At 43.7% G+C, this 16,427-nt stretch overlaps 1 protein-coding gene across 5 annotated transcripts in view; it reads left to right on the top strand.

Moving 5' to 3' along the window:
* Positions 1–3,010: 3,010 nt before the first annotated feature.
* The window catches only part of ELAVL3 (ELAV like RNA binding protein 3), a 53,784-nt gene continuing 40,367 nt past the window's right edge, over positions 3,011–16,427 (top strand). For 2 of the 5 annotated variants that reach the window (XM_075272569.1, XM_075272568.1), the window contains exon 1: positions 3,012–3,191. In XM_075272569.1, coding sequence (XP_075128670.1) covers positions 3,183–3,191 — 9 coding nt within the window. In that variant the 5' untranslated portion in view covers positions 3,012–3,182. Of the gene's footprint in view, positions 3,192–16,427 lie in introns of all 5 variants that reach the window. The other 3 variants (XM_075272567.1, XM_075272570.1, XM_075272571.1) reach the window with 3 other exon arrangements.

Below are 16,427 nucleotides of genomic sequence, written 5' to 3'. Positions count from 1 at the left end.
CACATAGCGCGGATACTATATAGCATACTGTTGTGTTCCAGATGTCATGGGACCACAAGTCCATTGGCAGGATTATTCTTTATTTCTCCCAGTATAAAGGCTTTGGATGGGGCCCTTCACATATTAATTCCAGGGGCCACACCAGGCCATAATCGCCATCACTTCACTGTGTGAACAGAGGTATAGACTCTTGATGTACCACTACAAGTACCAGCATGCCTGCAGGACATTACATGGGAATACCTTGGCTTATATACAGTGCAGGATGTAAAGTATCTGGGTAATATACGGTCATGTATCAGTACTGACCCGGGGCCACACCACAGTATATAACAGTATATAAGAGAAGAGCAGGTGCTGGACAATACACAGCCATAGCTGGAGGGGGGAAACAGCCTCCCCCCCCCATCATCCATATACTGTATGGGGCTGTACACATTATATACCTGACCAGGAGAAGTGACACAGCGACCCCCACCCAGACACTATTCACACTGCTGCAGAGCACTACTGCAGTACAGCCACCTCACCAGTAGGACTACCTAGTCTGAATACTACACATCTCCTTCTCTCCATCCATCTCCTTCCTCTTTCCTCCTCCACATTTCCACGGTCTTGTTTCTTCCATCTTCTTGTATTATTTCCTTTCTCCTCAGTTTGCTCCTATCTTCCTTCCTTCTTTCTGCCCTTGTTTTCCATCTTTCACTTTCTTCTTTCTGCACTCCGCTTTTTCTTCTCCCCTTCTCTCATTTCTTTATTCATTCCTTATTTCAATCCTTCCTTTTCCTTCCTTCCTTATTTTCCCCTTCCTTAGTTCCTAAAGTCCTTTCTTTATTTCCTCCTTCTTCCATCCTTTACTTCTTCTATCTTCTCCCCTCCAATCATTTGATTTTTGTCTTCCTTCTTTCCTTCACTCCCAGCTTTTACTCTTTCCTTCTTACCTTCATTTTATGGAGTTTCCTTTCTTCATTATTTTTGTCCTTCCTTCCTTCCTTCCTTCCTTCCTTCCTTCCTTCCTTCCTTCCTTCCGTGCTCTTTCCGTCCCTCATTATTTATATCTTCACTCTTCTCCTCCCTCCTTCCTGTTTCTTTCTTTCTTTCTTTCTTTCTTTCTTTCTTTCTTTCTTTCTTTCTTTCTTTCTTTCTTTCTTTCTTTCTTTCTTTCTTCCTTCCTTCCTTCCATCCTTCTGTCTTTCTTTCTTTCTTTCTTTAATCCGTCCTTCTTTCCTCCTTTCTTTTTTTCTTTCTTTCATCCGTCCTTCTTTCTTTCTTTCCTTCTTTTTTTCTTTCTTTCATCCGTCCTTCTTTCCTCTTTTCTATATTTTCCATCTTCTTTCCTCTTTTCTTTCTTTTTCTTTCTTTTGTCCGTGCTTCTTTCCTCCTTCCTATCTTTCTTTCTTTTGTCCGTCTTTCTTTCTTTCTTTCTTTCTTTCTTTCTTTCTTTCTTTCTTTCTTTCTTTCCTCCTTACTTTCTTTCTTCCATCCTTCTTTCTTTTTCTTTCTTTCTTTCTTTCTTTCTTTCTTTCTTTCTTTCTTTCTTTCTTTCTTTCATCTGTCCTTCTTTCCTCCTTCCTTTCTCTTTTTTTTTCTTTCTTTCTACCTTTTCTCTTTCTTTCTTTCTTTCTTTCTTTCTTTCTTTCTTTCTTTCTTTCTTTCTTTCTCTCTTTCTTCCCTTTTACTTACTTTTTTCCTTCTTTCCACCTGTCCTTTGCCCCCACCCTGTGTTTTTCTTCCTTTGCCTTCCCTATCCCTCTTCCTTTCTGTATTGTTATATTCCCTCCTCATTGCCTTCCATCTTTCTTTCCTCCCTCTTTATTTCCCCTTTCCTCTTCCCTGTCCCTTTACTCCTTTATTATTCCTTCTCCATTTCTTTTCCTCCCTTCACTTCTTACTTTCCTCTTTCCTCCTCCTCCTCTCCTGTTGCCTCCATGCTCGTCTTTCATATCTGACCCTACAGAACAATGTTAAATTTCACCAAAACATCAAACAGGCAGAAACTTTATTAAAATATCTGCACATACTGTCACTATACAGCCACATACGTGTCCCTGACATGTATCAGAATAGTGTACAGCGCTACAGAATATGTTGGTGCTGGTCTGGACTTCTATCTATTCCCTATCTATCTATCTATCTATCTATCTATCTATCTATCTATCTCCTATCTATCTATCTATCTATCTATCTATTCCATATCCATCTATCTATCTATCTATCTATCTATCTATCTTTCTATCTGACAAGAGCTATGGAGGACAGGGCAGAAGATAGATGTGGAGAGATGTAGTAAAGGAGGGATGGAGAGGAGGAGGAGGAGGAGGATGACTGACACCAGGGTGACTTCCAGAGACACATCAGAGGCATACAGGAGGGCTGGGGGCCCAGAATGATAACGCTGATGGATGGAGACATAGAGGAGCAGCTTGGCAGGTGCGACCGTCCCCTCCTCTATGTCCCTCTACTCAGGGGGCCTGGAGCAAAGAAAAGGAGGAGAAAGGGAAAAAATCACAAGAAGAGAGGAGGGAGAGATTCATCATCATCTCCTCCTCCTCCTCCTCCTCCCTCTCCTCGCACCCCCTTCCCAGCTCTTGGCCAATAACGTAGAGAGCCGCACCATCCGCAGTGCCGTATATAAATGTGGAGAGGGGGATCAGACCGTTCACATGAAGGGAGAGTAAGGTGACGCCACTTTGGGATTAAGACATTACGAATAACATCAGACTCTTCCCTCTTCCCTTTCTCTCAATCCCTGTCTCCAAAATCTTGTGCCCCCCCCCCTTCCTTTTCATTCCAGACAAAGACCCCCACCCCCCCACCCCAAAAGGCCTGCACAGCACTTTTTTCTCCTGCCTCATCGAGACCATTTTTTTCTATCTATAGATATATCTATTTTGGGATCTTTTTCTACCATTTTTGAAATATTTTTGGAATTTTTTTTTCTCCTATTTGAGAAGCTGGGGGAATCCTATTCATAGTGCTTGACTTTTTTTTTTACTTTTTTTTTTTGTTTTTTTTTTCACGCTCCGGTTTCTTGTCTCGATCCCGTGACGGCCGCCGGGAGGGGGCAAGGGAGCGGCGGGGTGGGCAGGCGCACCTCGGACGCCAGAACGCTGAGGAAAGGAACCCGACGGCAAGAGAGACGCAACCGAAAATCTACAGGATCCAACCTACGTTCCCTCAGCATGGTGACTGTAAGTACCGCCATCTTTCTTTTTTTCTTTTTTTTTTTTGGTTTCTAGAAAATGTGTGGTGGTGGGAAGGGTTAAATGGATGGCAGCGAGGGGTATTTTTTTGCGCTGTGCTAGCAGAGGAGGAGGAAGAAGGTGCAGAGAAAGGTGGAGGCATGGAAAGAGAAATCCCAGGGGAGTCCCATCTGGGACTTGTATGCATCTTACAATGCAGCAATGAGAAGGACAGAAAACCGAGGAGGGGGGAGAGGGGTGAAAAGGATGCTGTGTGTGTCCTTGGTGCTCTATGGTACTGCCATATGGATGGATGGAAAGATTCATACGATAGATAGATAGATAGTTAGATAGATAGATAGATAGATAGATAGATAGATAGATAGATAGATAGATAGATAGGAGATAGGTAGATAGGAGATAGATAGATAGATAGATAGATAGGAGATAGGTAGGTAGATAGATAGATAGATAGATAGGAGTTAGATAGATAGATAGATAGATAGATAGATAGATAGATAGGAGATAGATAGATAGATAGATAGATAGATAGATAGATAGGAGATAGGTAGGTAGATAGATAGATAGATAGATAGATAGATAGGAGATAGAGAGAGGCGATAGATAGATAGATAGATAGATAGATAGATAGATAGATAGATAGATAGATAGATAGATAGATAGATAGAAGTAAATAATAGAAACATAGATAGAAAGAAAATACAAATAAAAAACACAATTATAACAAAGATATAGATAGATATATAAATATATAGATACAAAATGATAGATAGAGGATGGATACAATGATAGATAGATAGATAGATAGATAGATAGATAGATAGATAGATAGATAGATAGATGACTTAGGATGGATGGGTGGGACGAGGTATAAAAATGCAGACACTGCACAGACTGATACCACAAACACCCTGCCCAGTTGCAGCTGGTACCTACAGGAACATGGGGGTGGGGTGGGGGTTCTTGAGAACAATAGAAGAGACATGGCAGTCATTGGGCGTGTGAGCACGCGTGTGCGTGTAGGCACGCCCATATGAAGGATATATATATATATACAGTGAACACTTATTATAATATTTCTCCATATCTTATACATCTCCTTACCTTGAATAATACATGAATGGGAGTGGCTGACCATGCATCAGATCCATGGCCATCTGGGCATTGTGTAGTCACATGACACACACTGTGAAACATCTATCTATCTATGTATCCATTTATCCATCTATCTAGATCTATTATATACTTTTTGTATCACGTGCTACTAAACACTGACGTATGTCACATAGTGCACTCCTTATTGTGTACACGGGTAATATATATTACACGGGTATATATTATATACAACATGTATATAATATTATATGTTACCAGCCATACATCGCTCTACCTATGCTGTGGGGATGTGTATAGTGCTCATGTGTCACATCCTGCAGTGTATATGATACCTGGTGTCACATGTCAGATTGTATATATATATACTATGCCATGTGCTACACTCACATGTACCTTCACTCTATCTATCTCTATCTATCTATCTATCTATCTCCTATCTATCTATCTATCTATCTCCTATCTATCTATCTATCTATCTATCTATCTATCTATCTATCTCCTATCTATCTATCTATCTCCTATCTATCTATCTATCTATCTATCTATCTATCTATCTATCTATCTATCTATCTATCTATCTATCTCCTATCTATCTATCTATCTATCTATCTATATCTATCTATCTCCTATCTATCTATCTATCTATCTATCTATCTATCTATCTCCTATCTATCTATCTATCTATCTATCTATCTATCTATCTATCTATCTATCTATCTCCTATCTATCTATCTATCTATCTCCTATCTATCTATCTATCTATCTATCTATCTATCTCCTATCTATCTATCTATCTATCTATCTATCTATCTCCTATCTATCTATCTATCTCCTATCTATCTATCTATCTATCTATCTATCTATCTATCTATCTATCACTCTATCTATCTATCACTCTATCTATCTATCTATCTATCTCCTATCTATCTATCTATCTATCTATCTATCTATCTATCTCCTATCTATCTATCTATCTATCTATTTATCTATCTGTCTATCCTTGCACATTTTTTTATACATATATATATAGGTACATCCATTACACATCTAACCTCCTCAATCATGATGTCTTGGGTTGTACCGAACTTTAGATAAACGGCCTTGTATGACCCATTTCCAGAAAAATCCTTTGCTATGCCGTCCTCGCACGTGTCATCCCACACACTGCCTGATGTATACTGTCCTATGTTACTTATAACTTGACATAATATTGTTAGCGCCACATACTTCTGCATTGCACGTGCCACACGTGAACATAATATAGTATCTATCTATCTATCTATCTATCTATCTATCTATCTATCTATCTATCTCCTATCTATCTATCTATCTATCTATCTATCTATCTATCTATCTATCTATCTATCCTGTCACCCATCTCCTGCGTCACGGCCTGTGACAGTCCACCTTATGTCACATTCTGCCAGTGCCCGAGTCTGTGCCATGCATCCCTCTTCAAAGGCTCCATTCTGTAGAGAACCTCTCTCTCCTTCTCTCCCTCCTCCTCCTCCTCCTCCCTGTTTTCTCTGCATTATCCGTCCCTTCCTAGTCCTTTCTCTGTCACACACAATGCATCCTCTGTCTGGCACGCTCACTTTTCACACCCTATGCACACTAATCCGAGACATTGTACATATGGATGTAGCAGAGCTGAATTTGTCTTATAACATTTCGTCAGCTCATCTTTGGGGTGATGTGATTTAGGAGAATGCAGTACATGTACCTGCAGTCTAGGTAATGTAACTGCGGCTGGATGTGACAGACCTCCACATATATGTTATTGCACATGGACAACATACATGGGCCTTATATCGCCCACCAATGCGGATAATAATATACGGCCATGCCGTGTACTTCAGTTGGTATTGAACATGGAGGCTAAATTGAAATGAAGGAGTCGGGGCCGCGTTGCTATTGACAGGGAGATAGATGGAGGAGGCTATAATGAGATTTGGAGAGAGACAGAGGAAGGAGGGCGCTGATACCCAAGATGGAAGCAGATTGATGAGAAGGAAATTTGTGAGACACTGATGGGAAGGAAAAAACGGGGATGAGGCGCAGATTACAGGCGGGGATTGTCACCATGATGCATTGGGTTTAGGAGTAGGGACATATAGGTGGGAATTGAAGAAGATGGAGGGGACGTGGAGATGGGTATAAAGGGAAATTTATCATAAGTACAGCAGGATGTGGAGGAGGAGGAGGGGGAGACTGAAGCGAAGAATGGAGGTGGACGCTAAGAGGAAGCAAGGATGTTGTGAAGGACATTGGGAAGGGGAACGGATGAAACTCCGCACTGAAGTCAATGGTTCTCGGTCCAGCTACCAGGGCTATAGGCTTGGCACAGATAACCATGGACTGCAAGCATTGTGGGGTACAGAGAAGGTTAGAAGACACTACGACTCATAGTACTGCCATATCGTAAATGCAAAACAATAAAGGGGAGGAATACATGCAGGCTTTATATCTACAGCTGTTTCTCAGCGGCCATGTGCATAGTTCCTGCTTTCCTGCTTGTGCGGGTGAAAGCGGCTCCCATTGCAAATTCACTACCAATTTCCGGGAAGGGTATTGCATGCTGTGCAAAAAAAAAAGCTCCAGGAGCTTTGTCAATATTAAAGAAGAGGGGAACTAGCATCACACGGATAGGTCAGGTGCCATTTGGGTCCCGCTATGGGTCCATCATATACCCCTATTTATTTTTTCCTTGGATACCAAACATACCCGATCTTGTAATAGTTCACCCCTAAGTCAGAAGACTATATATAGCTTTAGGGGGATGGGATGAACACATTGAGGACCAATGGAGGGGGAAGTACCATTTGGGCCCATCATATACCCTGAAGTCAACCATATTATTTTTTCTTGAACATCACATTGACCTCATCTTATCAGAGCATGTCCCTAAAACAGCCATGCACACTGTCAAAATGCAAAAAAAATAAATCGCTCTAGAAGCTCAGATAATCTTAAGGAGGATGGGATAAACACTTTAAGGAAGACCTAACACTTTAAGGAAGACCTTTCGCTACCATCAACTCCAACACTTTGCATCCTTCAATTGGTCCTGCTCCACTGAGTTGTGATCTCTTCCTCTTGCACTTAGTATACTAATTAGATTTTCTACTGTCAAGTGGGAGCTCCCTGTCTGTGTGAGACCCGCCCACCTGACAGGAGAGCACCTAATTAACATATTGGCTACTGAAACTAATAAAAATGATTGCTTAGGAATGGTGGGGTCTAGAGAAAAAAATTACAACTGCACTGGAATCAGTAAAGAGTTGATGGGGTGGGGAAAGGTTCCTTGTAAAAAGTAATCTCAGATGAAGGGGATGGTTCCTATTTGGGTCCCGCTATGGGTACCTCATACAGTCCTGGTTTTATATATGTCATTGTTTTGTTGAATATTAGACTACTCATTTGCTATCTATTATCAGGAAATCTGACTTGATGATGACGATGGTTAGAAGCAAAAAGGTGCAATATGTCAATTTTAATGGTGGCACTGCCATGCTCTGTACCCAATCATGAGAGTACATGGGACTGAATTAATTTCCAAAGCAAATATTTGTGGGTAGAACTCAACGCAGCCTATATTTAAAGGAGCGAATGTGTGACACCTCGAATGATAGCCCTCAATATCCATCATGGCACCACCATGCTTCCATAAATGGATTTCTATGTTTATGGCAGTACATGACTATGTAGCAGGGTCAATGTTCAGAGCCAGAAGTGGCCATCGTGAATGGGACAGACCCCTCAGAGGGCATCTGTGTATCTACAAGAATTAAACTAGTGTGGCACCATGAGTGATAGTCCTTAGTGTAGACTGTAGCCCAACCATGCTTCAATAGATGGACATTAATATACGTCAGGGTGAGTGTTCGATGGTGGAACTGGCCATCATAAATGGAACAGACTGCTCAGAAGGCTTCTCTTTTTAATATAAATCTAGAGGGACTAGACCAGTGTGACATCCTGACTGGTAGTTCCCAGTGTAGACCATAGTGCCACCATGCTGCAATAGATGGACCTGAATATATAGCAGGGTCAATGTTCTAAGGCAAGTGGCCATCATAAATGGATCGGGTCCCTCAGAGGACCTCTATTTATAATGTCAGTAATCCAGTAGACAACAACCATTAGATATTATAATTGAGTGATTAGATGGTAAATGGTTATTTACAGTACGGCGTCAAAGGGCCAACAATTAGACAAGAAGGAGCAAACGAGCGACTAAAACGGAGCGGTTTTGTTTGGACTAATTAGCATTATTTCCCTGGTAATGAGGCGCGAGCACAATGCGAGCAGAGTCTATGAATGACACTCAAACCAGAGTGATGTGACCCTTGTAAGTCACTGCAGGCTTCAGCATGCTTTCTGCATCCTCTTTGCCTTCCAATCCCAAGCTGCTTTTGGCCACCAATAACTTTCTTTGATGGCTTTTGCTTAAGGCTTTCCATCCTTAACCTTCTTGCCAGTTCAGCCCACCAACATACATCCCTCATCTGTATCCTCACAAAGCTCCGGATGTCAAGTTTTATGAAGTTGCTCTTAAATTAATTCTTGTATTACTTGATGGTGGTCCTTACACTCATCTTTCCTTTATTTCATCAATAGAAGTACCCACGAATTCGTCTGTGGCCCCCTGACTCCATGTGCAACCCACCTCCTGCGCACGCCCGGGCTCACAGTCCTCAATGCACATGGCCTCTTTCCCCCGCAGGCGCTCCCGCGCCCATGTGTCTCTCCGCTGTGGCGCACCCTCTGCCGCCAGTCCTGCCCGTGCGCCCCACCGGCCCCTCTCCACAGCTCGTGACAGTGGCCCCTGCCGGTTGAAGACATGCAAAGCACTCCCTGCTGCACCCCTACTACAGTTCCCTGCGGGCCCACCCCTGAACACATGGCCCCCTTTCCCTGCTGGGCCCCCAACATCCCTTTCCCCCTAACCCCCCCCACCAACAACCCTCTTCATCCCCAGACCCCCAACATCCCACCCCTCCACCACCAACCTTCTTCATCCCCAGACCCCCAACATCCCCCCCCCCATCCCCACGCACTGTGAAAGCCCCTAACCCCCGTAGCCGGCAACCCCTACCTGGAGCCGGTGTAGTCATTGAAGAGGTCGTGCGGAGGTATGTGTCCATTCTCCCGCCAGTGTTTGTCCAGACGGCAAGTTACGGGTGGCGATGCGGCCGTCTGCCGAATGTGTGGTGACATGGGCAGAACTTATGTCGGCTCCACACTGCCGGCCGGCTTGGCGGCGTCTCTCCGGAGCCGGAAGATGCCGCCATTTTCTCTAGTGCGGACTTGCTCACTGGTGCCGCCCACGCAATGCTGCCAACGTATGAGGCCGCTTGGCTTCCCCTGCGGCCTGCCCACAGACTGCAGCCAAGCAATCGAAGCCCAGCTGAAAGACCTGTGATGATGTCATCTCAGGTCCTGCAGCGAAGGCAGAGAGAACGTTCGCCGGTTGCGGTCGGGATTCCGGGTGAGTGTGGGACCTAAGAAGTAGCCTATCTTTCCTTCCTAGTAAATATCTAGGTATGTGTGAAATCTCACCTAAATCCATTCAGCCGTTTGACTGTGATTGAGGAACAAACATCCAAACACACAAACCCACAAATATCCAAACACACGAACCCACAAACATCCAAACACACAAACTTAATCCATTCAGCCGTTTGACTGTGATTGAGGAACAAACATCCAAACACACAAACCCACAAACATCCAAACACACGAACCCACATAATATTAGTAGGATCTTCTTGAAGATCGTCTTGGAAATATGATCTTCCTCCATCTATGGGACCATGGTAGTTTCCTGCTATGGCACCTTCTACCTAGTCTGGTTGTTTGTACAATTCATAGGTTTTGGTAGTTGTTATATGTTATGTGGCCAAAGATTTTGCCAGTTCTTCTCGATACCTGCAGACAGTTTTCAGCAGTACTCGGCAGGGAGGTTGTTCCCGCCATCTTAGAGAACTAAGCACAGAACTGTGGATGTAGGCTTGCTCCAATCCTTCTGTCTCTTCATGTCATCCCAGACAGACTGGATGATAGTAAGACCAAGGCTATATCGGTGGGGGACATATCATCACTTCAAGGACTCCTTCTCCAAACGGCAAAGGTCACACCAAATATTGATAGGCTTGAGATTGACAGCTATACTTAGCACATTCCAGTTTTGCTTCCATCTCATTGGTGACCTTATTCCTACAGGATACAGTCCTGGTCATTATTTTTTTTTTTCTAAAATTTGCCTTGTTAAATCATCTGATCTTGTTGGTTGATGATAAGTCCAAGATGTCTCCTTCAGCTTCCAGATGTCAGTGATGATCCATGTAATAGCTGACCTTCAGACGTAAATAGTAGGCAACAGAGAACATCTCCATGGCTGAGGCCTCCTCAGAAGTCTAGCTTTGGGGAAAGACCAAGGGTTTTTTGGGGGGAAATTTATAAATTCTGGCCCTATAGTTACTCTTGTAGCCAATACACTTCAGTCAGATCCCTGGACAGACTGATGGTGCAACGTAGTGGTGTCAGAATGGAAAAACCACCAGTGGAACCAAAACTTTCTTGGTTGCAGATACAAGTCAAGTGATCAATACCCCCAGGTTAAGGCACACTACTTAAGACATCCAGAGCTTATGCAGGTGACAGGTAGCACTCATTGCTACACTCTGGACTATCAGTAGCCACTATCCAGAACAACATGCACCGACCAACTGAATGGACTTTCCACATTGACTGCCTCAGAAAAGGTGCAAAGACCACCATTACATAGAGGCCATTGCCCCACGTAAACCTTGCGTAAGGTCATATCACAGTACGTGCCAAACAACGCCTGTGGTACAACACCTAGGTACAACCAAGGGATGCTAACCTGTCTTGGATTGGGACATTGTGTGTGACCATCTTAAGGTTGTCTAACTAATGCTGAGTTTACACGGAGGTTTTTGGCCTGGACTTTAACGCTGAATCCGCCTCAGATTCCGGATCCAAAAAACGCCTCTCATTGACTTCAATGGGAGCCGTTCACTTCTTTTCTCCGCGAGCAGAAGAAACGAGCTGCCAAATCTTGCCGCGGATTCCGCGGCTGAATCAGCCACAGCGCGACACTCCCTCCCGACTAGGTCCTAATCCGGAGCGGAATGCCGCAATTGGATGCCGGTGCACTGGTGGGGCGCGAGGACTGGCTAACTTGCCACTTGAGATAGTTCCAATTGATATGAATGGGCCTGTCATGTAACACCGGGGCACACCGGGTCCTCCGCACTTCATAACATCCCATCTTCTTTGTTAACTGGCACCGTTCTAATTGGAGGATATGTATGTTGCAATGGTGCTACGTAGAAAAAATTGGTGCAATGGACTGGATACTGTATATTCTGTCATTATTGCACCATTTTTGTTTTATGTATGATGATGAGACATGAGGCGAGGGTTGGGGGCGGTTGTAGCAGAAGGCGCTGTGATATATTTGTCTGTGCACCTGCATCCAGGCAGAACCTGTGACAGGCGGCCGCTCTCCTGCAGTCATTATCCTCTGTATTTCTGCGGCTTTGTTCAGATCTGCTCCGACCCCCTCCTGACTGTCTCCTCTCTATTCATAGATGCCTACACAGGAGGAGAAGGAGAGCGTCTATTTTTGTGAGATGATTTTATACACCTGGGTTATTTTTATACTGTGAGATCTCTGTGCATTCACCTGAAAGACTCAGACTGTGTAGGCTGCAGCGATGCTTGTCACCCAGCCGCACGCATTGTCACATGTGCCGCAGCCCTATCACTAGTATTCACTATACATGATACACACAAAAGGCATGTGTCCTCATAGAGTACTGCACCATGACATATGACAGGCCGACACCATTGTATCACCAATATACTAATTCTCTTCCTCACACTACTACTACACCATGACAGGTATAAAGTCATGGCCAAAAGTTTTGAGAATGATAGAAATATTAATTTTTACAAAGTCTACTGCTTCAGTTTTCCTAATGGCAATTTGCATATACTCCAGAATGTTATAAAGAGTGATCAGCTTAACAGCAATTACTTGCAAAGTCAGTATTTGCCTAGAAAATGAACTTTATCCCCCAAAACACATTTCAACATCATTGCAGCCCTGCCTTAAAAGGACCAGCTAACATCGTTTCAGTGATTGCTCCATTAACACAGGTGTGGGTGTTGATGAGGACAGGGCTGGAGATCAATCTGTCATGATTAAGTAAGAATGACACCACTGGACACTGTAAAAGGAGGCTGGTGCTTGGCATCATTGTTTCTCTTCTGTTAACCATGGTTATCTCTAAAGAAACACGTGCAGTCATCATTGCACTGCACAAAAATGGCCTAACAGGGAAGAGTATCGCAGCTAGAAAGATTGCACCTCAGTCAACAATCTATCGCATCATCAAGAACTTCAAGGAGAAAGGTTCCATTGTTGGCAAAAAGGCTCCAGGGCACCCAAGAAAGACCAGCAAGCGCCAGGACCGTCTCTTAAAAGTGTTTCAGCTGCGGGATCGGGCTACCAGCAGTGCAGAGCTTGCTCAGGAATGGCAGCAGGCAGGTGTGAGTGCATCTGCACGCACTGTGAGGTGGAGACTCTTGGAGCAAGGCCTGGTCTCAAGGAGGGCAGCAAAGAAGCCACTTCTCTCCAGAAAAAACATCAGGGACAGACTGATATTCTGCAAAAGGTACAGGGAGTGGACTGCTGAGGACTGGGGTAAAGTCATTTTCTCTGATGAATCCCCTTTTCGATTGTTTGGGACATCTGGAAAACAGCTTATTCAGAGAAGACGAGGTGAGCGCTACCACCAGTCTTGTCTCATGCCAACTGTAAAGCCTCCTGAAACCATTCATGTGTGGGGTTGCTTCTCAGCCAAGGGAATCGGCTCTCTCACAGTCTTGCCTAAAAACACAGCCATGAATAAAGAATGGTACCAGAATGTCCTCCAAGATCAACTTCTCCCAACCGTCCAAGAGCAGTTTGGCGATCAACAATGCCTTTTCCAGCATGATGGAGCACCTTGCCATAAAGCAAAGGTGATAACTAAAAGGCTCAGGGAACAAAACATAGAGATTTTGGGTCCATGGCCTGGAAACTCCCCAGATCTTAATCCCATTGAGAACTTGTGGTCAATCATCAACAGACGGGTGGACAAACAAAAACCTACAAATTCTGACAAAATGCAAGCATTGATTGTGCAAGAATGGACTGCTATCAGTCAGGATTTGGTCCAGAAGTTGATTGAGAGCATGCCAGGGAGAATTGCAGAGGTCCTGAAGAAGAAGGGTCAACACTGCAAATATTGCAACGCTGCATTAACTCATTCTAACTGTCAATATAAGCTTTGGTTACTCATAATATGATTGCAATTCTATTTCTGTATGTGATAAAAACATCTGACAAACACACATAAAAACCAGAGGGCAGCAGATCATGTGACAATAGAAGATTTGTGTCATTCTCAAAACTTTTGGCCATGACTGTATACATCTCCTCCTCACACTACTACTACACCATGACAGGTTTACACAGTACAGGTACAGCACACACATCTCCTGACATACTATTGCACCCATGCTTCACTTCTTTTGCAGTCCTCAATGCAGTTCACAAATAGACCTCATGCACAGTACAGGATAGGGCAGGTCCTCGAAACGGAATGGATTAGATGCCCCATAGATGTAACGGATGTAACTCCTAATGTCATTCGAACGTGTTACGCTGCAAACTCTTCCCCACAACTGTTGCACACTCGGTCATGTACATGGGGTCTTAGTAGTCACTCAGACAGGTAATGTGAGCCCAGACATGCTGCAGATTGCCCTCCGCAGGGGCTGGAATATGATATTAGGTATACTAGGTGTTTGCAGACACTGCAGCTGTTGCAGTTGCTGAATCGTAGAGGACATATTGATTTTCTGGAGGAAACTTCTCCCGATCAGCATTTTCTGTCCGTATTTGGCTTCACGTTATTGGATACTATAAGCAGTGCAAAGCTAGTAGCGATGGATCTGCACATCCCAGGACACCGTATTGTGACAGCGCCCCCCACCTACTATATGTCATGTTTAGTCCCTGCCATCTTATTATTATTATTATTATTTTTTTTTATGTAGATTGTGAGCCCCACAATGTACATTTTTCCCTATCAGTATGTCTTTTTTGGAATATGGGATGGAAATCCATGCAAACACGGGGAGAACATACAAACTCCTTGCAGATGGTTTTATGCCCTTGGCGGGATTTGAACACCAGGACTCCAGCGCTGCAAGGCTGCAATGCTAACCACTGAGCCACCGTGTGGCCCCTGTCCCTGCCATCTTATATGGGCCCCCTCTGACTCTGGAGCCTCGGTGTCTCTGCATCCTCTACACCCCCGAAACATAGTCCACCTCCCCCGTTGGCATCACTGGCTGTCTTCATGAAGATGACCATGGAGTGGCTGTCACATGACTGCCGCTTACTGCTCTAACCATGTGGATAAAGTTATGGGATCAGGGCCAAGTTCTGGGATTATGGAGTATTTTTGGAAATTTCAAATGCCTTTAAGGCTAAGGCCTCGCGTAGCGAAACGCAGCTAAAAAAACGTTGCGATTTTTTTCTGCAGTGTTTTTTGCGTCGCGTTTTTACTGGGGGTTTTTTTTGTGGGGGTGACAATTTTTTCTCTCTGTGTTTCCACAGCCTCCACTAAATTTCTGCAACGTAGAGCCATAGCCTAAATGTTGTTAACCTTTGGTTTGCTGGCGTCCCGTGTGATAGGAAATAGACCCACACCATTACTGGCATCCCTCCCTCAGCTTTGTCCTTCTCCATCTCAAGGAGGAGATGAAGGGGTTAGAGCCGAGCACGCTTATAGGAACACTTGCAGTTTCTCAATAGGATGCTCAGTTTCTGTGGCAACAGGGCCAGTAGGCCTCAGGCCTATATTCTAGGCCTAGTGAGACAGATGTCTGCAAAGGAATGGCAGGGGGTGGTAATAATGAAAGGCTTTGCCGCAGGACCGGGCCTGTGCGTACATGCCTGTGAAGACGGAGCCATATCGAATAAATCCCTAGGGGACGCGGACAGAATACAGAGCGGTTATATACACCTGTCATGGAAGATAGACCTTAAAGGGCATTTCCACCTTAAATCTGAAAATCACCTCCAGCCCTTCATACGTTCTCTTCTCTCACGTTATTAGAAACATGACTCAACCGTTACGTCTGAGGCCATTACAGTCACGGACTAGACCAACGTAGCTTTCCTAGAAGACCAAATCCGTCTAAGGGTGCATTCACACGATGTATTTTGGCTCGTAATCTGGCATGTCTACGCCGCGGGAGCTTTTGCGGGCTGTTCACGCTCCCATTGATACACGGCGCTATTTTGCGACCATGATTTAGCGCCGCGTATACGATCCCGGCTCCCATTGAAATCAATGGGAGTGTGAACGGCAGCACGTTACTCCGTGTCAACTCTCCCTTATTAGCCAATGGCGTATTTACTGGGGTTTTTTAAGGTGGTAATATTATTTTTCGTTCTTTATGACCTAGTCTTGTTTTAGGGATCAGTGTGGGTCTGTAGGAAAACCTCTGCGAGATGAGCCATGGTGGGGCCAATATTCTCTGTATATGGCGGCGATAGATAGATAGATAGATAGATAGATAGATAGATAGATAGATAGGAGATAGATAGATAGATAGATAGATAGATAGATAGATAGATAGATAGATAGGAGATAGATAGATAGATAGATAGATAGATAGATAGATGATAGATAGATAGATAGATAGATAGATAGATAGGAGATAGATAGATAGATAGATAGATAGATAGGAGATAGATAGATACATAGGAGATAGATAGATAGATAGATAGATAGATAGATAGATAGATAGATAGATAGATAGGAGATAGATAGGAGATAGATAGATAGATAGATAGATAGATAGATAGATAGATAGGAGATAGATAGATAGATAGATGATAGATAGATAGATAGATAGATAGATAGATAGATAGATAGATAGGAGATAGATAGATAGATAGATAGGAGATAGATAGATACATAGGAGATAGATAGATAGATAGATAGATAGATAGAT

Source organism: Leptodactylus fuscus, chromosome 5 (genome assembly GCF_031893055.1).
Source record: "Leptodactylus fuscus isolate aLepFus1 chromosome 5, aLepFus1.hap2, whole genome shotgun sequence".
Lineage (NCBI taxonomy): Eukaryota > Metazoa > Chordata > Amphibia > Anura > Leptodactylidae > Leptodactylus > Leptodactylus fuscus.
Note: the sequence above shows the minus strand (reverse complement) of the source record. Positions and strands in the feature narration are given on the sequence as shown.